Source organism: Lonchura striata, chromosome Z (assembly GCF_050655825.1).
Source record: "Lonchura striata isolate lonStrDom1 chromosome Z, ASM5065582v1, whole genome shotgun sequence".
Classification (NCBI taxonomy): Eukaryota; Metazoa; Chordata; class Aves; order Passeriformes; family Estrildidae; genus Lonchura; species Lonchura striata.
The window spans coordinates 86401214-86423611 of NC_140740.1; the positions used below are offsets into that span (position 1 = coordinate 86401214).

The 22398-nt window shown below is 45.4% G+C and overlaps 1 protein-coding gene across 2 annotated transcripts; it reads left to right on the top strand.

The window, feature by feature from the left end:
• The first annotated feature begins 1598 nt into the window (after positions 1 to 1598).
• On the top strand, positions 1599 to 20822 carry SKA1 (spindle and kinetochore associated complex subunit 1). Of its 2 annotated transcripts, none has more exons than XM_021550247.3 (7): positions 1599 to 2117; positions 2853 to 2956; positions 3616 to 3740; positions 4714 to 4805; positions 8298 to 8432; positions 13043 to 13212; positions 17017 to 20822. In XM_021550247.3, exons 2-7 carry the CDS (start codon positions 2857 to 2859, stop codon positions 17163 to 17165), a joined length of 771 nt encoding a protein of 256 aa, XP_021405922.1. In that variant the 5' UTR covers positions 1599 to 2117; positions 2853 to 2856; the 3' UTR covers positions 17166 to 20822. The 2 variants fall into 2 exon arrangements, with proteins under 2 accessions (XP_021405922.1, XP_085423904.1); XM_085567778.1 differs by lacking the exon at positions 17017 to 20822 and adding an exon at positions 16333 to 16577.
• Positions 20823 to 22398: the final 1576 nt, after the last annotated feature.

Here is a 22398-nt window from a genome sequence, read left to right on the forward strand (position 1 = left end):
TCCTTCCTGTTCCCTTTAGCAACCCTGCCTTCCTTTCCATTCCCCTCAGCAATCCCGCCTCCCTTCGCGCCCGGCTCTCCCCAGCGACCCGGCTTCCCTCAGGGATACCGCTTTCCCTTCCCGCCCGATTCCCTAACCGTTCTCCTCAGCAATCCCGCCCTGTCTTCCCATTCCTCTCGGCCATCCCGCCTTCCTTCCCCTTCCCCTCAGCCATCCCGCCTTCCGCCCTTCCAGCTCCCCTCAGTGATCCCGCCTTCCCTTCCCTTCCCTTCCCTTCCCTTCCCTTCCCTTCCCTTCCCTTCCCTTCCCTTCCCTTCCCTTCCCTTCCCTTCCCTTCCCTTCCCTTCCCTTCCCTTCCCTTCCCTTCCCGTCCCGTCCCGTCCCTTCCCGTCCCCGCCCTTTATGACTTTTTTTCCTCGCCTTTTGTAAACGTAACTTATGTGAAATAACTTGTACAAGAGGAGTTTGCCTGGTGAAGGAAAGAACCCGTTTCAAGCCGTGCGTTAAGATTACATCACCCAAATAAATGTGTATTAGGTGGGCGGAGAACACGCAGTAAGTGGGCGTGTTCGTGTGAATTTTACTGTAAAACAGATGTAACTTTTAACCCTTTGGCAAGCTGATTAGTGGGAACGTCCTCGCACGCTGCGCTGAATAAACAGTGTATTCTTCCTAAACTGAACTCTATGTTCACAGAGCTAGAATCGACAACACCCTCCGCGCTCCTGCTCCCCTCAGAGCTGCAGCCTCACGCCCTTCCTCTTAGTCCCTCCAACACTCACAGAATTACAAAGGTTGGAAAAGATCTCCGAGATCGTGCCCAGCCTGTGACTGATCCCCTTCTGTCATCCAGACCACAGCACTCAGTGCCATGTCCTGGCGTTCCTTGGACACTTCTACGGATAAGGACGCCAAACCTCCCTGGGCCGCCCCAATGCCCGAACGCCCTTTCCATTAAGAAATTCCTGATGTCCAACCTGATCCTGCCATGGCGCAGCTTGACACCACATCTCCTTGTCCTGAGAGAACAGACCGACCCAAACCTGCCCTACAACCTCCCTCAGCGCCCCGCACTCGCTCCCCTCAGCGCTGCCGCCTCCATCCCCTTGTCCTGAGAGACCAGACCGACCCAAACCTGCCCTACAACCTCCCTCAGCGCCCCGCACTCGCTCCCCTCAGCGCTGCCGCCTCCATCCCCTTGTCCTGAGAGAACAGACCGACCCAAACCTGCCCTACAACCTCCCTCAGCGCCCCGCACTCGCTCCCCTCAGCGCTGCCGGCTCCATCCCCTTGTCCTGAGAGACCAGACCGACCCAAACCTGCCCTACAACCTCCCTCAGCGCCCTGCACTCGCTCCCCTCAGCGCTGCCGGCTCCCCACCCCGGTTCCAGCTGTTCCCGCTCCGCCCTTCCCGAGCGCTCCCCTGCCCCGGTTCCCGCTCCGCCCTTCCCGCCCGCTCCCCTGCCCCGGTTCCCGCTGCTCCCGCTCCGCCCTTCCCGCCCGCTCCCCTGCCCCGGTTCCCGCTCCGCCCTTCCCGCCCGCTCCCCTCAGCGCGCACGCGCCCTCCCCGCCCTCCCCAACGGCCGCCCGAGCGCGGCAGATTCAAACCGGGCCTCGAACCGGGCTGCGGCAGCCGGGGCCTCGCGTCCTCCTCTCTCTGTCGAGCGGCCTTTTTACCCGGCCGAGCGGCCTCTTTTTACCCGGCCGAGCGGCCTCTTTTTACCCGGCCGAGCGGCCTTTTTACCCGGCCGAGCGGCCTCTTTTTACCCGGCCGAGCGGCCTCTTTTTACCCGGCCGAGCGGCCTCTCTTTACCCGGCCGAGCGGCCTCCTTCTTTCCCCGGCCGAGCGACCTCCTTCTTTCCCCGGCCTCCTTCCTCTTTCTTCCCCCGGCCGAGCGGCCTCCTTCTTTCCCCGGCCTCCTTCCTCTTTCTTCCCCCGGCCGAGCGACCTCCTTCTTTCCCCGGCCTCCTTCCTCTCTCTTCCCCCGGCCGAGCGGCTGAGCGGGTGGGACGAAGGCCTGGAAGCACTGGCGCTGGTAAAACCTGAGGAGAAGCGGGCGCTGCCGTGACCTCGATCCCCTCAGGGAATCCCGATCCGCCTCGGAGTGTCCACGCAGGTACGGAGGTGGGGAGCTCTCTAAGAACGGGTTTAATAAGCGCGGTAGTTGATAGTATTTTAAGCCAAAAGCGAAATAAAGGTATTTTAAAAATTTCCAAGCGTGAGCCGCTGGAGGGAGCTGTGTGAACGCTCAGTGCTGGGCCCCAGTGTCAAATGCGGGGGATTGTCACATTGTATAACCTTTTCTTTTAATCAATTCCTGTCTATAATAGGGTTAATAAGTCTATTATTATAGACAATATAGCAATCGATCTATAATGCTCTTTTTCATGCCTCCAGACTTCACTAATAACGGCTATTTTTTCTTAATTACATTTTTAAAGAAACACACCTCTTTAAACATCAATCATCTGATGTAGTCTCCCTGAGAGAGTCTTCTATGCCTTATATAAGCCAGGTGTTTCTTGGTTTTTGCAGTAAATTCCAACTCCTTTTTGACTTCACTCTTCAATATAACAAGGATGCTCCTGGTCTCATGAGGAATCGCTACACTGATATACTGCATTTATCTCCAAAGTTCTAGGAAACTTCTGCCTTGTCTAGTGCCACTTTATGCTTCCTTTCCTGCCTTCAATCTAGTAAGACAAAAGAGAATTACTCCATTTACTGTTTCATTTACATTTCCTTTGCTTCTTTGACAGTTCAGGGTCCTTCTACAAATTCTGCTTTTGTATGCAATGTTTATAACTTCTATGTTTGTTAAATTCCTGCCTTCATTTTTGTTCCCTCTCAGTGTGATGGTGAACGCTATGGCATCCTCAAGCCTGGAAGATTTATGCCTCTACATCAGTTTGAGGATTTCAAATATTAAAAAGTGTATCATATTGAGAGACCTAGGTAAACAAGAGCAACAGTAGGGTTTGGTTTGCACTTCACTGCAAGAAAGACACTGAGGGGCTGGAGTATGTCCAGGGAAGGGAATGGAGCTGGGGAAGGGGCTGAGCCCCAGGAGAGGCTGAGGGAGCTGGGAAGGGGCTGGAGAGTTCCTGAGGAGCTGGGAAGGGGCTCAGCCTGGAGCAAAGGAGGCTCAGGGGGACCTTGTGGCTCTCACAGCTCCTGACAGGAGGGGACAGCCGGGGGGTCGGGCTCTGCTCCAGGAACAGGGACAGGAGCAGAGGGAACGGCCTCAGGCTGGGCCAGGACAGACTCAGGGTGGAACCAGCAGGAATTTCCCCATGGAAAGGGGCTCAGGAACTGGAACTGCCCAGGGAGGCGGTGGAATCCTGAAGCCACATGGCTGTGACACTTGGGACGCAGGTTAGTGGTGGCCTTGACAGTGCTCTGGGGTAATAGCTGGGCTTTTCCAAATTAAGTGATTCCATGAACTCTGTTGGCAGTGCAGAGTACAAGGCTGATAGTTTGGCTTGCTGCTTCTCCTGGATGGATATGGTGGCTGAGGAGCAGAGATTTAGATAACCACTTCTTGTGGAGGGGAGGAATATTGGATTTTGGTTTTTTCTTAGAGACTTTGCAGCTTAATAGTCTCTCTTTTACAGGTAAACACGATTCCTGCAAACGTTTTCTCCATAAAATATGTAACGAGGGGATCCTTGTACATGAGCTCCTGCAAGCAATGGAAATTCAAGTTAAAAAGCAAGAAGAACTGAAAAAATCGCTCAAAGTAGTATTTTTTTTTTCCTGTTCATAAAATACTGAAAGATTCAAAGAAATCTTTGATACATTTGTCACTTTTTCCCTAGATTCTTAGTGATGTTTGCATGCATGTACTTACAAGAGAAACTGGGGCTTGGAACAGGCTTGCTGATGGTTTGTTAAGCAGTTCTCCAGACAATGAACATTAAAAATTGTATTTTTCAAGGCTTGTACATAGAATCATAGAATTGTAGAATGGTTTGAATTGGAAAGGACCATAAAGCTCAGCCAGTTCCAACCCCCTGCCATGGGCAGGTTCACCTCCCACTGTTCCAGGCTGCTCCAAGCCCCGTCCAACCTGGCCTTGGACACTGCCAGGGATCCAGGGGCAGCCACAGCTGCTCTGGGCACCCTGTGCCAGGGCCTGCCCACCCTCACAGGGAAGAATTTATTCTTAATAGCTAATCTGAGTCTACCTTCCTTCATCCAAAGTTCATTAAAATAATGTCTTTGTCACTGGCCTTGAAAACATGTCTTTATCATAATAGATATGATGATCTAAAGAGCAGTTCCACTTACACATCTTTGCAGTAGCTGCACAAGTTATTCAGTTAGAATATTTGTCTGTTTTTCTATTGTGTGTTTACAGTGACTTTGTTAAGTCTTTTGTAGAAATGTTGTTTGGGGAGTGGAGGTGAGTTTAGCATAGTATCTCATCTTCACCACCACTATTCCCCTGACCAGACCTTGCTGAGGGTGTGTTGCTAAAATTCTTTCTGCCTGCTCAAATTTCTCTGACATTCTGAGGACAAGGACAGATGCTCCTTCCTTTGTATCTTTACTAGCTTCCCTGGGGAAATTATGGGGTATGGAGGTAAGATGATGTTGACAGAATAAAAGACACCTCTTAAAAAGCTGAAAATTAATTTAGTATTGCCCTAATTTTACTTGCCTGATCTTAGTAGGATGGGATTTCTGATAAAGTCTAATATTAATTTCAGGAGATCCAGAAGTCTGCTGAGAGAGCTCAAAAGGAAGCATGGCACCTCCTTGAACACATGCCACGCTATCTGCCTAAACCACTCCAGGTCTGGTATGTGGTACATGAGCCCCGAGGATTTGGGCTGCTCCTGGCACTGTCCAGCTGCAGCACTGTACAGCTGTGTTCCTTTCACTCCACATTAACTGGGAAATTTTGGGAGCCAAAGTTGTTGTATGTATTGATTGTGGAGTTGGCTCTTGTCCAGGTTTGTGCTAGCACCCCAACAAATTTGTCAGGTCAAGACTATAAAATCCCAAGTTGATCCAATGGGAGTTTCCAGGGGTAGGTGTGGTGTAGTAGAAAGCAAGTGCTTCTCTGAGTCTGAGCATCCCTTCCTTTAGAATCACAAACACACCGATTATGTAACTGCGCTGCCTACAGAGTAAAGGGTTATGACCCAAATGCTGGGCCACTAGAACTGAAGTTCACCACTGCCCTTCCAAATATCATTAAAAACCAAAAATCCTCTAACTCAGTCATCTTTCTGTGGGACTTTGAATTGTGTTTGTGGTAGTTTTGTTCTCTTTTCCCTACAGAAATCCTGCATTTATTTCAGCTAGCTATGACATCCCCTTGCCTTGGCGGGGGCTCTAGTAAGAAGCTTTTCAGAGTCAAGTCGCTGAAGTGTGAGAAAATAACAGCTATGAATTAACACTTACTCAGAAGGCTTCTAAGACATTTCAACTCTTGAGTTCCTCATATCTTTCTCCATCCTGTTGGAGCTGCTTTTTTTTGTGGAGCGTTGTTAGCCTGTGTCAGGTGGGGTCACTTGCAGAGTATTATTACCTGGGGATCCCAGAGTTTCTTTCCCACCTTGTAGCTTGTCAAAAGGCAATGCATTAGTTTGAACTCAGTGCTTCCATATGTGCCCTGAATCAACCAGGTTTACTTGGTCTGGCTCCTAATGCCAGAGAAGCCTCAGTCTCAAAACATTACAGATGTATTCCAGCAAAGTAAAAGGTTAAATGTGTGGAAAGAGGATTCTATAAGAGAAAAAGGAACAATAATTTTTGTTGGTGTGTAGCAATATGGTCATTGGTGTAGGTATTGTATTGAAACTGTTCTTAACTGGTGAAGGGATAACCTGTGCAGAAGCCTTTTTTCTTATTCCCACCCACCCTTAGACATGAACCCCTCAGTTTAGGAAACAGCCTTTTAAAATGTCTCTAGGGGTGACATGTTCCTTTTCAATTTAGATGTTGCTTTTCTTGTGTGTGTGTGTGTAAGAATTGAAGTTTTCCAGAAATTACCACTTGGGTTCTGCCTTCCTGTCATACCTTACTTTCTTATTGTAGGAAATACTTTGTCTTAACTTTGTGTTAGCTCCTGGAAATTGTTTAGATGTAAATGAGATTTGGTCAGTGATTGTGCTGCCTCTGACACAAAAAGATTTTTTGGGATGTTTGTTTCCCTTACAATCTTGTCCTGCTTGTGATTAGGAAGTTAATTGTGATATGACTTTAGCCAGTTCTTCCCTTTCTGGAGGGAACCACAATATGTAAAACAAACCAAGTTTTTCTGATAGTTTTCTACACATTGTGCTCAGCCAGCTCACAGCTGCTGTTCTGGCAGTGTTGGTTTGTTGTTGGTTTTTCTTGAGTAATAATGCACTGTATAATGATGCCACTTGTCAAAACACACTTTCTCCTTTTCTCCCCATGTTGTGACTTCTTGATGTTCATTGTGTTGTACAGTGCAGGGTCAAGGGAGTGTGAGAAGGGACATAATTGTTTAAAACCCACTGTTATCACTGTAAATATGTTTTCAGGCCTATTCCCCTAATCTTCTTCTGGCCTCCTCCCTTTCTGTTCCCAGACATGTGGGGCTGTGAATATTAATGTTTAGTCATTTTTGTGAGGTAATGCGGAAAGCAGAGGAGCACTTGAATGCTGTTGAGACAAGCCTTGAAGTCCCTGGGAAAATGAAAACACCCACACAGAGAAATTCAGCAATTCATGGCTTTATTGTTTCTTGCCTTGGGTTTTCTTTTCTTGTTTACCAGAGGAATCTCACTGAAATAAAAAGCAAGTTCAATATCTCTCAAGCTCCTTGTACCCCTGGTGTTTGTTGAGATTCAGTATCTCATTCCACCAGAGCCAGATTTTGTAAACAAGCATAAGTTTTTCCTTTTCATGGTTGAGGTCAGTGGTGAACTGTGTGTGCACCACCTCACTGCAGCAGTGCAGGGACAAGGGAGTGGGTGGGAGCACAAAGGAAGGATGCTTGGATGTGGGGAATCATCTAGAAAAGGTTTGTTGCAGTGTAACAGACAGCGGAAGGCTGAGCAGGAGACTGGAGTGTGGGAGTAATGAAGTTTCAAGATGTGAACTTGATTCCCTTGGTTCTTGTGTTTATCCTTTCATTCCAAACCCACCTCCACCACCACCCAAAATGCAACCCCCCCTCCCCTTTCCCTCCTGTTTGCTGACATTCCCTGCTGGCTGCAGGGTGCCAGGATTCGTTTTGTTGTTGCTGGTCAGATGCAAACAGATGTTCTTCAGGTGATGACACCTGAGTAAGTCTGGCTGCAGATGTCCTGGGTTTCAGAAGGGCTCTGTGCTGTGTCTCGGCGCAGAGCAGAGCTGCTCCGGTCCCGTGTCACCGAGCAGACAGTGTGGGAGCCCAGCAGGTAGCACCCACTGTGCTCTCCGTGGCACTGGTGTTCCTGGGCCATGAGACACTGGGTCACATCAATGACACCTCAAATCCTTGCCCTGGAGTCGACAGATGGGGCACTGCTGTGCCGTTCACTGCTGAGGGACCCCACGTGTAACAATGATGTCTCGGGGGATGCTCATATTCAAGCAGAGGATCATTTCCTGGTCCAGGTCAGCTTTGTACTGCCTTAGTTAATTCTGCTGCATATCCCAGGAATGTCCACGTGTTCTGATGACAGTGGATTTGGCCATATGCATCACCTTTGCTGTGCTGCTGAGGAGCAGCTGGGTGGGTGGCTGGCAAATCCCTTGGGGTTTGAGACTCTAAGCCGAGGGTTTAGAGGAAGGGTGAATTTATAAATAATCAGGAATAAATCAGGAAATTCTTTGACCTTTTGGATCTTGCCTAATAAATTTTTAAAAGTGTCTGCAAGGTGGTTGAATTTCTTTGCTTCAAAAGTTCAATGGATGAGTCAGGCTTCCCAAGATTTGAACCTGTTTCAAAGAGCTATGAAGTATTTCAAATCTGCCTGTTAAGGCTGCAGCTCTGTGCTGTGTTTCATCTGATAAAAAGCCAGGCCTTGCGCTGTGTGAAATGTAATGGTACATTGAATTCTGAGCTGTGCCATGCTGCACTTGGACTGTTTCCAGTTCACCTGCTAGCAGCCTCTGTAGCTGAGAAACCAAGAGCTGTGCTGAAGTCAGCTGAAGGATATGATTTGAAGCAGAGTAGGCTTGCTTTACTGATGTTTCTTTTGTGAAATACCATTATTGTGTTCATCCAGCCTAACAGATAGGCCGGAACTTAGGTCTGTGACTAAGCAGTGTAGTGGAATTCTTCCAACTTACCTGCTGTTTATGCACTGAATATTCCTTCATTTTACAGCAACGTGGAGCCAACTGTGAAACACAAAGAAGAAACAAAGGCTGTAGAACCCAAATGTGAGAAGAAACCTGCAAAAGGAAGAGCCATTAAAGAAGTAGCATTAATAACCACAGAAGAGTTTGAAAATGTTCCCGCGTAAGTAAGCGTGGCTTCCCTTGTACCCTGGCAAATCAATTTGGGTGGCACACAAAAACAAAAAGTGACCTTTTGCAGAACTGGGACTGACAGATGAAATATTTAATGGGGTGTAAAATGACAATAGCTCCAAATCGTTTAAATGCATTGCTAGCAAACCAGAAAATCAAATGAATGGAGTTAATTGGGCTCTTCTTTCTGCTGCTGTTGGGAAGATGAAATCTCATCAGTTAAAACCCAAAACTCTTACCTCAAAAGTTGATGTAAGTGTATGAACAGAGATTTACTAGCTAATAGGTGAATCCTCATCTTGTTTTGAGAGCTGACATTAAAAAATGTGCCATCATCTCATAACATGGAGGGTTTGTTTACATATAGAAAGAAAAAAAGTGATAAATGCTGTTTTTATTTGACCCAAATATTGGTTTCTGGAAACTTCAAGCCTTGACTTACCCTCTATTTTGAGACAGGAAAAGCAATCAGACTTGTTACAAGCAAAAAAAAAAAAGCACAGAAATCCCCAAATTTCTGGAAGAGAAAGCTGTGGGTATTTCCCCCTAACATCAGGACCTGATCAATGAATATCCTTGTCTGAAGTCTGATATATAGGAATAACTTTTTAAATGGCATTTGGATGGCATGGGTAAATGTTTCTGCAAAAAGAAGAAATTTCTCTTGATGCCTAAGGCTAAATTGTTATTGAAACTCTAGATTTACTATGTTCCCTGACAATACCTGTTCCAGTAAGAAATATGGTTTTGAGTCTGTACTTTACTTAAGGCTTTCCAATAATTTTTTCTATAGCCTTCAAAATTTTCAGTGAGTAATGCCCATTTTCTTCCTTATCCTGAATGTTGAGCTAATGATAAAGGACTTCTGGTTACTTTGTAGAAGAGCATGCACCTGATATTTTTATTCTGCAGAACACCTCGGGTATTTTGTGGATTTATTCCTTTAGGTAGTTCTCTCCTGATAAAATTATGGGAGGATACAGCTGGAGCCTGGGAATTTTTGGTCTTTATCTCTGTTGTGGCGAGAGAAATAGGCATAGACCATTCCAGCCAAATGTTGCTTTAACTCCCAGTTAAGGCTATGGTCTTCCACATCACAAGACAGGTGGAAGGACACTTAGGGGCATGGTTTAGTGGTGGCCTTGGCCATGCTGGGGGAAAGGTTGGACTTGGTCATCTCAGAGGGCTTTTCCAACCTGAAGGAGTTCATGTTTCCCACTGCTGTTCATGGGTGTGCAGGATGGGGACAGAGGCCAGATGGATCCTCTTCCTATCCACTGCAGATTCACAAAAGCACAGAAAAAGCAGGGTTGGAATGCATTCCTTGTGGAAATGTTGCAGCTGTGTTGGAAGGTACCCATTATGGAATGGTTTTAGCTTAGACTGTGCTGGTAGAGCTCTAGAAATAATTTAATTTTATTCAGATGGGAGAAGCATGTTTGTTCTGTGGAGGAAAATTTACATGAATTTACATAGATCTATTAATCTACCAGTATTTCTGTTGCCTGGCAATCTTGTAGTACAAGATTGAGGGAGTACTTGCAATTTCACATACTGATTGACCGAATCAAAGCAGCAAATACTTGTAATACAAATTCTCTTGCACTGATTGTATTCTCTTGGAAGAATGAGAATTTGGGTCAGGGCCCATTTCTTCAGGTGAGCACTGGAGGTGGGGGGTGGTCACTGAAAAATTGAGGCTGTTTTCACTTGCTTTATGCTCAACATGAAGGAAAATCTGTTCCTAACACCATCAGGCCACTGTCAGACACGCTGGCTTCAGTGTCTTCATAGTCCTTCATAGGGCAGCTGGCATTTAGCAAAGGTACATGCTGTTTTAAGGAGCAGATGTGGAACACTCTGATCAAACAGAACACTTTGCACAAAAAAACCTGCAAATTATCTTCCCCTTCAAATCTGTTGCAGGAAGGTGCTTTTTGGCAGAAGATAAAGGACATTTCACAGTACCTGTCTTTGTTAACTTTTGACTTTGTGGCAAAGGAAAATGTTTTATTCTGTGTCTAGAATTCTTACTGCTTTCTAAAAATCTTACTGCTGAAAGCATTTTTGATTCAGTGCATTCATTATAACTCTCAAGTCTCAAAAGATGGTAGCTTGGGAGAATACATAGCTATTTTAGCTCAACCATTTTTGAGAGAGCAGAGGGTGGCCATTGCAAGCTTTATCTCTTTTAGAGCGGTATACATGTGATATATTGATGTTATTCTTTTCTCTGAGGATCACAGCACCGTGGTCTGGTTTTCATACCTATAGAAAAAATGAAAAAGGGCTTCTGTGGATTAAAAAAAGAAACTGACTGGATATTTTTTAGAAGAGTTTTTAATTTTATTGCATTTGGAATAGTGAAGCAGACTTTAAAGTTATTTTAAATCTAAATTAAATGCCTGAATTTGGAACTTCTCAACTTTGTATTTTGATATTAGTGCACGTATGGACTGAAAAAAATGTCAGCATTAACAGGTTTGCCAGCCATGGTTGGGTAGAAACACGAGAGGGCTGTAGGACAGCTGGAGTTTTTATGATCCTTAGTTATGCACAGAATAAAAATTCCATTCAGTTTTGACAGGGTTTAATTTCAGATTAAAGCATCTTGGATGCCTGAGGGCCTCTCAAAGAATATTTGTTTTTAGGTTTAGGCAACCCAGTCCCGCCTCTCTGTTTCAGCTTCAGGATGAGCTGCGGTGCTCCCTTGGCTTTATTAAGTGTGTTCAGTGTCTGTGTGCTGGCAGTGGGAGCACAGGAGCTTAAATAAAGGTATTTTATACCTCTGGGCTGAGTCTTCCTCGCTCTGCACGCTCCCCCGTGGTGCAGGGAGGCAGAGACAGCAATAAAGAGCAGTTAATGCACACAGGCAAAGCCCTGCTGTGGTTACAGGCTGTGCTCGTGCTGTGGCTGCATTTCAGGGGTGGTAGCGCTGCTTTTATTGCTCTGCAAAGTAGAGCGTTTTTACAGCCATGAGATGGCTGCGCCTCCAACGCTGAATTAATCGAGGTATCAATAAAGTTGAAAGCTGGTCGCAAGTAACTTAATGGCTACTAGGTTTCAAACTCAGTTTGGAGACAGAACAATTGCTTTGAATTCAGGTTTACACACCTTGCCGGCCTGTCTGCCCGGCAGGGACTGGCTGCTGAAATCTGCAGCAGGTATTTTGAGTTGGCAATTGCAGAATGCCTGTCTGAATTCTGGTTTGGAATACTGAACCTGTAATTGATTATCTGCTTCTGCTTTGAATTCTTTGTGTGTTCTCCAAAGAATGAACCTGTCTGTTCAGATTAAAAGGAGGGAGGAGATTGCTGTTCATTGATCTTTTCACTCTTGCTGTCCCACGGCTTTTAGCCACCTGCTCTACTGACCTACAGCATTCATTCTTGAAATGAATTGTAACACTTGTTTAATTCCTCACATCTGCAAACCAATAATGAGCAAAACACAGCCAGGTTTGGTTTGTTGTAGCAACTGAATGAAGGCCACAGGACAATGCAGGTTGCAAGGCTGGCCTGGCCTTTACTGCCATTTTTGGGTGACAGGGGAGGGAGATTGTGTTGTATTTATCTTACTGTTTGTCATTTGAGTTTCAGATTTCATTTTGATATAATGGCTTCTCAGTGTGCAGCACAGTTCCTTTTCCTTGAAGGCATGGCTTTACATCTATAAATACTGAATAGCCTTCCTTGCAAATCTTCCCAGTGTTCTAGTATTTCCACATCACTTTGTTCTTTATCTTCTGTGCTTCCTGTACCTCTAGGCTGTTATCAACAGACCTTATTCTTCCAGTACTAGTATTATGAAATGCTCTGAGAGTTCAGAAACGGATGCTGGTGGTGCAGAACTGTATCTGCACAGCTGAATAGCTTGCACAGTCAAATACAAAAGGCAACACAACTAGTAGCTCTTCAAAAAACCTCAGATAATCACAGAATCACGAGGTTGGAAGGGACCTTCAAGATCTTTGAGTCCAACCCATGCCCTAAGACTTCAAATAAACCATGGCACTGAGTGCCACATCAAACAAAACAAAAACCAAACGAACAAACTAACAAACCAACAAACAAACAAAAAGAAAAGGGCCCATGGTGGGCCAGGGCCACTGTGCTCCAGCTCTGCTCCACGCCCATTGCTGGATTGTTTGGTGCTCTGGCTAAACAATAAATGGTTGTAACATCAAACACAGGCTATTTGTGGTGATAATATGAGTCAAGTTGTGCTCCTAGACAAACATTTCTTTTCATGCTGTTTTCTGCAAAGTTACTTTATTTTTCTGTGTTTAAGTGGTACACTACAAAAGCAACCTTTATTCTACTTTGAAAAGCTTTTTGCAGCTTAAGCACTGAATACATTGTGCTTCTTAATTTAGCTTTCTAATAGTTTATCTTTCTGGTTTAGATTATGTCATGGCGTTTTTACCTTCAAGAGTGTTAAGCAATCAAGGAAATGAGCAGAATTAACTAATACATGTTTTCAATGGTACAAAACAGGAGAAACTGCCTCTAACTAGGAATGGCTTCTTCAGTTAAGGCAGATGAAAGAGAAGAATAAACACAGAACTTTCTGGTTACTGATTCTTATTTTTATTTGTAGGTATATGAAAGGCCGTATAACATATGATCAGATTAATGCAGTTGTTGAAGAGATTAACAAGGCCGTGGTGGACAAGTACAAGATCTTGTATCAGCCTTTGAAGTCTATGAGTGCACCAGTCAGAAACCTCTACCACCGGTTCATAGAAGAAGAAACTAGGGATACAAATGGTAATTTTTTTTTTTTTCCTTTTTTTAATACCAAACTCGTAACACTTGGATGTTGCAGCAGAAGTATAAAAATACTGGTCTTTTTTTCAGTATCTTTGACTGAAGAGTTTCCCATTCATAGTGAATGTTTTCCTTGAAAAATATGTCTCTTTGATGGTGTGTCATGGCAGAAACTTTGCACAAAGATTTAGTTTGGAATTACTACAAGTTCTGGAAATTTTTAGCTTGATAACCAAACCATGGAAATGCGTTCTCAGGTGTTAAACTTGATTGGACATGAACAATTAAAAATTAATTCTGAAGTTGGGAAATCTGGCTAATTAACTGTGCTGTAGTGGCTTTGTGGAAGAGGTAAGTCTGTGTGATAATCTTAAGAAGTTTTCTCCTCTTAAAAGCACACAGGGAGTGAAAACCAAAACACCTTTCTTTCAATTGAAAAGTAAGTTGCACTTACGGGCTGTTTTTTCCAAAAACATGTGTCACTGTAAATCTCTGATATTAAAATCTTCTTTTTGGCATGCTTTTTCTCTTGAGAACAAGTATGTAATTATTCCTGGAGGGGCGTACTGCACATGTCAAGCTTGGTGATGTCCTTAGAATGCTCTCATGTTTGCAAGCTGAGGCATAAAGAGTGGAGCAAAGTCTCTTCTGTTTCACATAAAAAGAGCTGTCTCTGACAACACGGCACCCACCTTCATTTTAGCCCTGGACAGAGTGCTAGACCTTCTGCCCTGAGCATTCCCTGGGTACTCAGGAGTGCCCTGAAGATAAACTGCAACTTTTTCTTCCTTCCTTTGCTTTTACTGCTGTTCAAGACTCTGGATATTATAGTGTGATGATGACATCAGTGACTAGTGACTTCTGGGTTCTAAATGCAGCTTTTCTGCAGAGGGAATTCTGATCTGAGGGACATGCTGGCGCTTTGAGACCTGTAAGATAAACAGAGAATCACAGAATGGTTTGGGTTGGAAGTGGCCTTCAGTATTAGCTACTTCCACCCCCTGCCATGGCAGGGACAACTTCCACTGTCCCAGGTTACTCCAAGCCCTGTCCATCTTGGACTTGGACAAGCCCAGGGATCCAGGGACAGCCACAGCTGCTCTGGGCACCCTGTGCCAGGGCCTGCCCACCCTCCCAGCCAGCAATTCCCAATTCCCAATCTCCCATCTGTGCCTGCCCTCTGGCAGTGGGAGCCATTCCCTGTGTGCTGTCCCTGCCTGCCTTGTCCCCAGTCCCTGTGCAGCTCTCCTGGAGCCCCTTGAGGCCCTGGCAGGGGCTCTGAGCTCTCCCTGGAGCTTCTCTTGTGCAGGGGAACAGCCCCAGCTCTGCCAGGCTGGCTCCAGAGCAGAGGGGCTCCAGCCTGGCAGCAGCTCCGTGGCCTCCTCTGGGCTGGCTCCAGCAGCTCCACATCCTTCTCATGGTGTAGTCACAGGGCTGGACACAGGATGAGACCTGTGAGGTCTCAGATGACCTCCAGATAAGGTCTCAGTTGCCATTCAAAGGTCATTGTTGTAAAGGGCTTTATTAAAAGTATTCTAAGAACATGCAGCTGCATAAATTTGTGTTACTGACTTCTGGTTTGGTTTCTCTCTATGTATGTTGTGCCTCAGTTGAACAGCAGCTTATATTCATCTGGGTTTCTTAAAATTCTGGCTTCATTAATTTGATTTGCAACATATTTTTGGTATCACTGTTCCTATCCTTAGAACAGTAGTAAAGAGTTTGAGCCCACAGCTGTAGAAGAGAGGCTGAACACGAGAAGGGCCCTCCTGGGCCTGGAGTGCTGCTCAGTCTGCACTATGATCCACAGTATTCTTGGCTGCAGTGAATGAACCATCCTAGCAACGTGAAAACTTCAGCTGGCCAGAGGATTTTCTGTCAGCTGGGGACCCTAGTCTGAAAAACTGAAGTGCTTAATTTCTTTAAGCACCTGAGAGATGGCCTTTATTTCTTTCGTTTTGGGAAGTTCAGTTAGGAAACTAGGACATTCAGCATCTATTAGAACGTGTGTATTTGTGTGGTAGATGGTTTTGTTTAGGTTTTTTTGTGATTAATCATTTAGAAAGTGTAGAGAAAAATCCTGGCAGGCCGTCAGATGGTTCGTATCTGGCCAGCACATAATGATTAAATGTCTTTATCCATTGCATTTTTCAGGATGATGTTCCACATTCATTGATTTGTTTGTTTAAATCTCTCCTGTGAGTGTCTCTCTGCTTAGGATTCCCACTGGTTCTCAGCCTGGGCTGATTGCCAGCTGACCTCTTCTCTGATTTCAAGAAGAGATAAGATGCTGCCTGGTTTATCAGGGTCACTTCCAGCCACTCAGGTGGCTCAGTCAATTTAGCTGGTTGTTTAGCACATGGACCAAACCACTGCCCTTCACACAGCTCTGATTTCTTCACAAGAAAGATCCTGCTCTGCTGAATGTTGCCACTCTGGATTGTGAGCAAATATAAGAAGAAATCTTGTTTTATCAAAATTCAGGGGGTTCTGATGCTCCCCCAGATGTAACAGCCTGTGAAGGCAGCAGGCAGGTTATGCCTGGCTTCCCAACACTGTCTGTGTGTGTTAGTGTCCTTGGAAGTTGTAAATGGTCTCTATTTGAGATAATTTTCTATTTTGAGCAGTAATGCAGTTCTTCTTTCTTTTCCTAGTAAACAAACTTCCTACTTCTCATCTGTATGTGAATTTGGTGGCATTTCAAGCTCTGAAATTCCAACTGAGTTCCTCTCTGGGGAAATATCTCTAGATTTTGACAGTGATTGTCTCTGGAAGATTCTACTCCCTGTGAGACATGTGTGACACCAACTCTCATGAGAGGCCCAGGCTGTGAGAAAACATGATCTGTTATTTCTTAGCTCTGTCTAAGCAAGACTTTGGGGGACATTGCACTTACAAACATAATTCTTGGACCATAATTCTATTCTGGCAGCTTCGGCTTTCCAGTTTGGATCAGTTATTTCCAGTGAAACTGGAAGGACTTAATAGGAGGAGGAGATGCTCCATTTTTCCAAAGATGTCACTGCCTCTGTGTTAAGGATTAAACAAGGAGGGACAATGCTATCTTCTTTTTCTAAGCTAAAACACCCCTCCCTACTCTTGTGTCCTCCTTCCCTTTAGACTTGGAAGCATGCTACTACACATCATTCAGGAATCATTTAGGTTGGAAAATTCCAGCGCCATGTTCACCACTACACCATGTCATCCAGGGGCACATTCACACGGCTTTCTGAACACTTTTGAACCAGGGATGGTAACTCCACCACTGCCCTGGGCAGCCTGAATTTTAATGACCGATTGCTTATGGAAATAGTTAATCAACTACAAGAAGCGGGTAAGCATTCAGCTTTGAAGCGAGGCTTCCCTGTGCTGTTTTCTTGGAGACACAGGGACGATGCTGTTGCAAGTCTTTTCCTGTAATTTTCTCAAGGAATGATGACTTATTCTTTTCCACATCTGATATAAGTCAAGGGAATGGAGGGCTGCATAGCTTGATGCAGGCAGGGCTCTGTCCTTATGGAAAAGATCTAATTCCAGAACATGAGTGCCTGCTGGGAGACAGAGCTCATGGAGCTTGGATGATGCAGAGTGTCTGAATGTCAGGGGAAGGCTGCCCATTGTCATTCTGATGACAGGTTTTAAAAGTAGAACAAAGTTCCCAATGCACTGTGGAGCCATCCTACTGACTGTGGAATTATGAATTGTAGATTGTGGAATTATGAAGAAGAGGCTGTGCTGTCGCTTGTGGAATGCTGTGTGTGTAACAACAGAGTAGTTTCTGTAACAAAACTGTTTGTTTTCCAGGAGTATTTTTTATTGTGGACAATGATATCAAGCAGTTCACTAAGCTGAAATTGGATAAGCGCTTCTACATCATGCTCAGCATCCTGAGGCACTGCCAGAGAGTGAGAGAGATCCGCAGCTCGGGGCTCGTCCGCTACGTCATCTGCTAATAGCTGCCTCTGGGAGAGAGACCTGACCTGCCACCAGACAGCACGGAGGACAGGGAGTGGTTTGTCAGGCTGAATTAGGAGTGGCGTTGAAGCTTTTGAGTTTTATTTTGTGAAGTCTAAGGAACTATAAATCCTAACCAGAAAAGCATCTGGGCATGCTTTCTGGTCAACACCTGAAAATAAAATGCTCCTTATTAACAGTGCTCCTTTCGTCCTTTTCTGTTTCTGAGTGGTTTTTTTTCCTTTTTTTTTCCTTTCTCACAGAGAATTTTTCTCCCTTTTGTTGTCTTAAGAGATGGGAACAATGGATATTTAAGAGAGACAAAAGATGTGGTAGGGGAGGGGGGCACTGTGGGGTGAGGAGGAAAAGGGGTGCAGTTTGCTACTGTCCCTTAGCTGCAGGTATTTCTCTTGGGAAATGCAGAGACACCACGAGCCTGGGCTGGAGGTCGGGGCTGGGTTTGGCCCTCGTGCTTTTGGGATTGGAGAAGACACAGGTTGTGTTGGGGGTTTTGGGTTTTGCTGCAGAGAGAATTCACTGCTACTGTCCTGCAACTGCTTCTCCTTACAGTGAGCAAGCCTTTGCTTGTGAGAGCAGCAATTGAACTCGAACCTTTCCAACACCCAACCTCACCACCTGCTGCAGTGCCTCAGGGAAACCTGGACCCTGATCCCCTCGGAGGGAGAGATGTGTCTCCTGGATGCTCATGGGAGCCAGGCTGCTGCTTCCCAAAGGAAACCTGGATCCTGATCCCCTTCAGAGGGAGAGATGTGTCTCCTGGATGCTCATGGGAGCCAGGCTGCTGCTTCCCAAAGGAAACCTGGATCCTGATCCCCTTCAGAGGGAGAGATGTGTCTCCTGGATGCTCATTGGAGCCAGGCTGCTGGTTCCCAAAGGAAACCTGGACCCTGATCCCCTTCAGAGGGAGAGATGTGTCTCCTGGATGCTCATTGGAGCCAGGCTGCTGCTTCCCAAGGGAAACCTGGATCCTGATCCCCTTCAGAGGGAGAGATGTGGCTCCTGGATGCTCATTGGAGCCAGGCTGCTGCTTCCCAAGGGAAACCTGGACCCTGATCCCCTTCAGAGGGAGAGATGTGTCTCCTGGATGCTCATTGGAGCCAGGCTGCTGCTTCCCAAAGGAAACCTGGACCCTGATCCCCTTCAGAGGGAGAGATGTGTCTCCTGGATGCTCATGGGAGCCAGGCTGCTGCTTCCCAAGGGAAACCTGGATCCTGATCCCCTTCAGAGGGAGAGATGTGTCTCCTGGATGCTCATGGGAGCCAGGCTGCTGCTTCCCAAAGGAAACCTGGATCCTGATCCCCTCAGAAGGAGAGAGGGACCTGTACCCCTGTGGCTCCTGGCAGGCTCCAGAATCGATGCTACGCTTTGTTCACCACGCCCGGATGCCATCCCTGCTGCTCCTCTGAGGCTCCTGCTGAAACCCGGGTGAAAAATCAAAACCCCACAATCCCTATAAAGATTTGTAGGGACGGTATGTTTATTTTATTGCAGCGCTGGACGCATGTGAGGGATTGTTCCCCTTCAAAGGACATGCGTGCCCCTGAGAATTCCCGATCCTTTTTTATTACTCTTGCTAATTTACATATGCATAGATTTTCACAATAGGTTCACACATATTCATTCTGCTAAGTGTTACACTTGCAGCTAGTTGCACTTGTACTCAGTTTTGTTAGAAAGTATGGAAAGAACTCCTGGGTCACTCTGCCTGTTTCAAGGTCTGAGGAGTCTCTTATCTCTTATCTTTTTAGTGTGGAAATTTGCATTCTTTCTCCTGAGCTGGGGCAGTTTTGCTAGTACTGCAATTACCTGACTAAACAGCATATTTTACTTATGCTAGCAAGCTCAAAGCTGCACATTTCACCTAAATCCAATGGATTTCTACCCTGTTCAATTTTCACTCCGCCTCACCACTGCAGCTGCTGCGCCATCCACCACTGATTGCTCTCCAATCCTCAGTCTGACCCAAACCTTTATTCCCAAAGGTGTTCCATATGCAATACATTACACAACTTTTCTATGCATATTCAACACCTGGCCCCGCCTGTCCTCGCCTCTCATGCTAAATAAGTCCATGCCCTTCTAGGTGGTGGTCCTGCAGGGGTCTCTGGTGGTCTTTTGGGGCTGAAAATCGTGGTCTTCCTCATGGCTGGACCTTTGAACTCTTCCTCTTTGCACGTGTGCTTTCAGATTTTTGGTGCTTATTTGAGTATTTCTGTCAGTCTCGGTAGGCTTAGGGACAGAGGAGCTTCTTTTTCAGGGTTCTTTGTGCTTTTAGTCCTTTCTGGTATTGTTCTTTATGCAAGAATCTTCTGAATTTTGCATTTTCTTGTGGCCTTTTGTACCTTGGCAGAAGTTTCTTAAGTAAAGGGTTAAAATTCAACACATAACTCTACAAGCTAAAATATAAATGCTTAATTCATTTTGTTAACTTAAGTGAACTCCGAAAATCTCTGTTTCACTTACACATGTTCTAGTGAAGAGCTGCTCTTCCCCCACCCATCTCTGCCCCAAATCCCCATCATTCCAAAGTTATAATAATTTGGAGGACACTGATGCCTTAAATTTTAGCTTTCACATTTTCCAGATTCTGTACTGCGTTGGTATATAACCCTGACCTTCATATAAAGTCTTTTCCTCAAATTCTCCTCGCAGTTCAGTCAGACAAAACAATCCTTTCCCAGCCTGAGAACCAAGGACACAGCTTTGGGCCCAAAAAGTGCAAACAGCAGCAAATTGAGGGGAGTAAACTGGGAGGGTGGGACTGCATAACCTGGAGCTTTTACTGGACAATGAACCCCGATGTGGAAATTGACCAAAACTTATAAAAAGTGCGAAAACTCCTCACATGCTGTCCATCTTGGGTGTAGCCTCAGCCAGGCTCTTGCACTGCCCAAGGTGTGTCCTGTGGAGGCCTTTAATAAATTCCTGCTTTATTCCTTTAACTCTGTCCAGCCTCTGCTCCAGGCAGCCTCTCAAGGCTTTTAAAAACCAACACAATAAGTTGGCAGCTGTGTTTTAGAGTCTGTAGCTACTCAAAGGAAGCATCTGATTATTTTTTCTTTTTCCCAATGCCTCAAACCAACTTCCAGATTTCTTTTTCTTAATCTTTCTTCTTATACTAATTGTGCATTTTGGAGTTTTCTGCATCACTTGAACAGGAAAATCTGAGGTGGTCGAAAGATTCTAGACTGATTTGTAATTCTGTTAATCCTTTGCTTTTCCACCTTCATCATGCAGCCAGATTTTTCCCTCAGATACCCAACTGGCCTGAAACAGTAGGGGTTTGAAGTGAAAATATTCAGATTAATCATGAAAATTCAGGTCAAACTTGTCCTGTTTTTATTATAGATGTCCTTATTACAGCTTTTGTTATAGAAGTATGCTTTCAAATTACTTATTAGCATAGTAAGGTTCAGAGTAGATCTATTGTGATTAATATAAACTCTGCAAGTAATAAAAACTGTTTTTATAAGAAAAGCTGTGTTCTTTTTCTTTCATGAGCCTATATGTGCTGTTATCCTAACATCTCATCTAAAACACCTCCTCTTGTACCGTGTCAGCATTAACATGAAATTTAATGTGCAAAATACCCCAAATGATCTTTGAACTTTGTCAATAAAGTAATTCTAAATTCCCTTTGTGTGTATGTTTGTGCGTGGTGGTTGCACTTTGGGGTTTTATTTTTTGGTCTTTTGCTCTGGAGTGTTGAGATCCAAGCTGTGGTCTCTACTCTGTATTGTATTGGAAAATATTTGAGAACACTAGGGATTGTCCTTGGCTTCTGATGGGTATTAAAAAGCAAGACCTGATAGTATACAATATTATCCTGGTTTTGCCTACTCACTGTAAAGTTCTGCTAGTTTTTTTCTAGGTGTTTTTTTTTTTTTCAAATGTCACTGAACAGTGTATTTTTATTTTTATTTCCTCAGTACTTGTTTTGGTCTGGGTAAGCTTGGTTGCTGCACAATTTATTTTTTTTTTCCCCTCCTTTTCTTGTTTTGTTGTGGGGATTGCAGTTTTTGTCTAATTAGATGTTGGTTAACAGCTTTCAGTCTGTTACTATGGAGTTTTTAATTTTCTAAACTATTTTCCCTCGGGCAAATTCTCACAAACGTGCTCATTATTTTAATTCCCTGTCCTAACATTATGTTTTCCTTCTCCCAAGGAGTTCTGCCCATGGATTGTGGTCACCTACTGTGCCCTTCAACTTTTCTTCCTCCAAAAGCTCACACTGGCCAGGGAGCTGGGAAAAAGCAATTCCCTGGCGTCCCAGGGGCTCGGTGAGCACCTTTCTCCTGTCTTGGATGAGCTTTTTGGTGTGTCCAGGGCATTCTGGGGACAAAACATTCGCCTCCAGGAGCTGCCTCAAAAAATGGCAATTTTCTGCAGGATGTGCCCGGATTTCTGCCTGGCCAGCGCTCCCTGAATTCACTCACCAGCAGAGAGAGAGGCCACAGCCCTGGGTACCAGCCCTGCCAGATGGTTTAATTAAAAACCCCTCCAAAGGGCTTTCAAAAGCCCCTCTAAAGCCCGTGCCGGAGCCGCTGGCGGCAGCTGCCAAAAACAAGGGCAGGGAACAGCGGCAACACCAATTTAATTGCGTGATGTACCAGGAGGGAGCCGAAACCTCAGCTGGTGATTTCAGCCCGTGGCTCGGTGGGAGCTGTGAAGAGCAGAAGCGGGGTGGATGAATGGGTATTTGGGGAGCACATGCGGGCTGGCTGGATAAACAGGGGCCCCGCGATGCTGGTGACATCCCGAGGCGGGTGAAAGAAGCGTCTGCTGGATCCAGGAGGTGAGGAACACGCCGCTGGAGGAGGGAGGATGCTGCGGGCAGGGATGGAGCAGCGCTGCCCGGCGGGAGCTGCTGGGCTGGGCTGCTCGCCGCAGAAAAGGCACCACACATCCCAGGGGAGATGCTTTTCTCCCGGTCAGAAACACAAAAAGTTTTTTTATAAATGCTCTTTGTTCCTGCTGCTTTGCTGTTTTGTCGGTTAAAAAAAAATAAATAAATCTTTTTGTTGTCCTGAACTCCTCTTCTGAGGAGGCACTAATGGAAATAATTATCTGTAGAAATCAATGCCGGGAGCAGCTCGCACCCCTGAGTATTTAGTGCTGCGTGTTGTTTCAGGAGGCAGGGATTCCCATCTGCGAGAGCACATGTTCCCTTTCACTGAGCCCATAAGGAGGAAGAGAAAAGGAGCATTTCAT

Coding starts and splice junctions, on each gene's coding strand:
- SKA1 (XM_021550247.3), top strand. CDS start 2,857: ATGGTGAACGCTATGGCATCCTCAAGCCTGGAAGATTTATGCCTCTAC. Junction 2,957..3,615: donor TATCATATTGAGAGACCTAG/GTAAACAAGAGC, acceptor TCTCTTTTACAG/GTAAACACGATTCCTGCAAA. Junction 13,213..17,016: donor AGAAACTAGGGATACAAATG/GTAATTTTTTTT, acceptor TTTGTTTTCCAG/GAGTATTTTTTATTGTGGAC.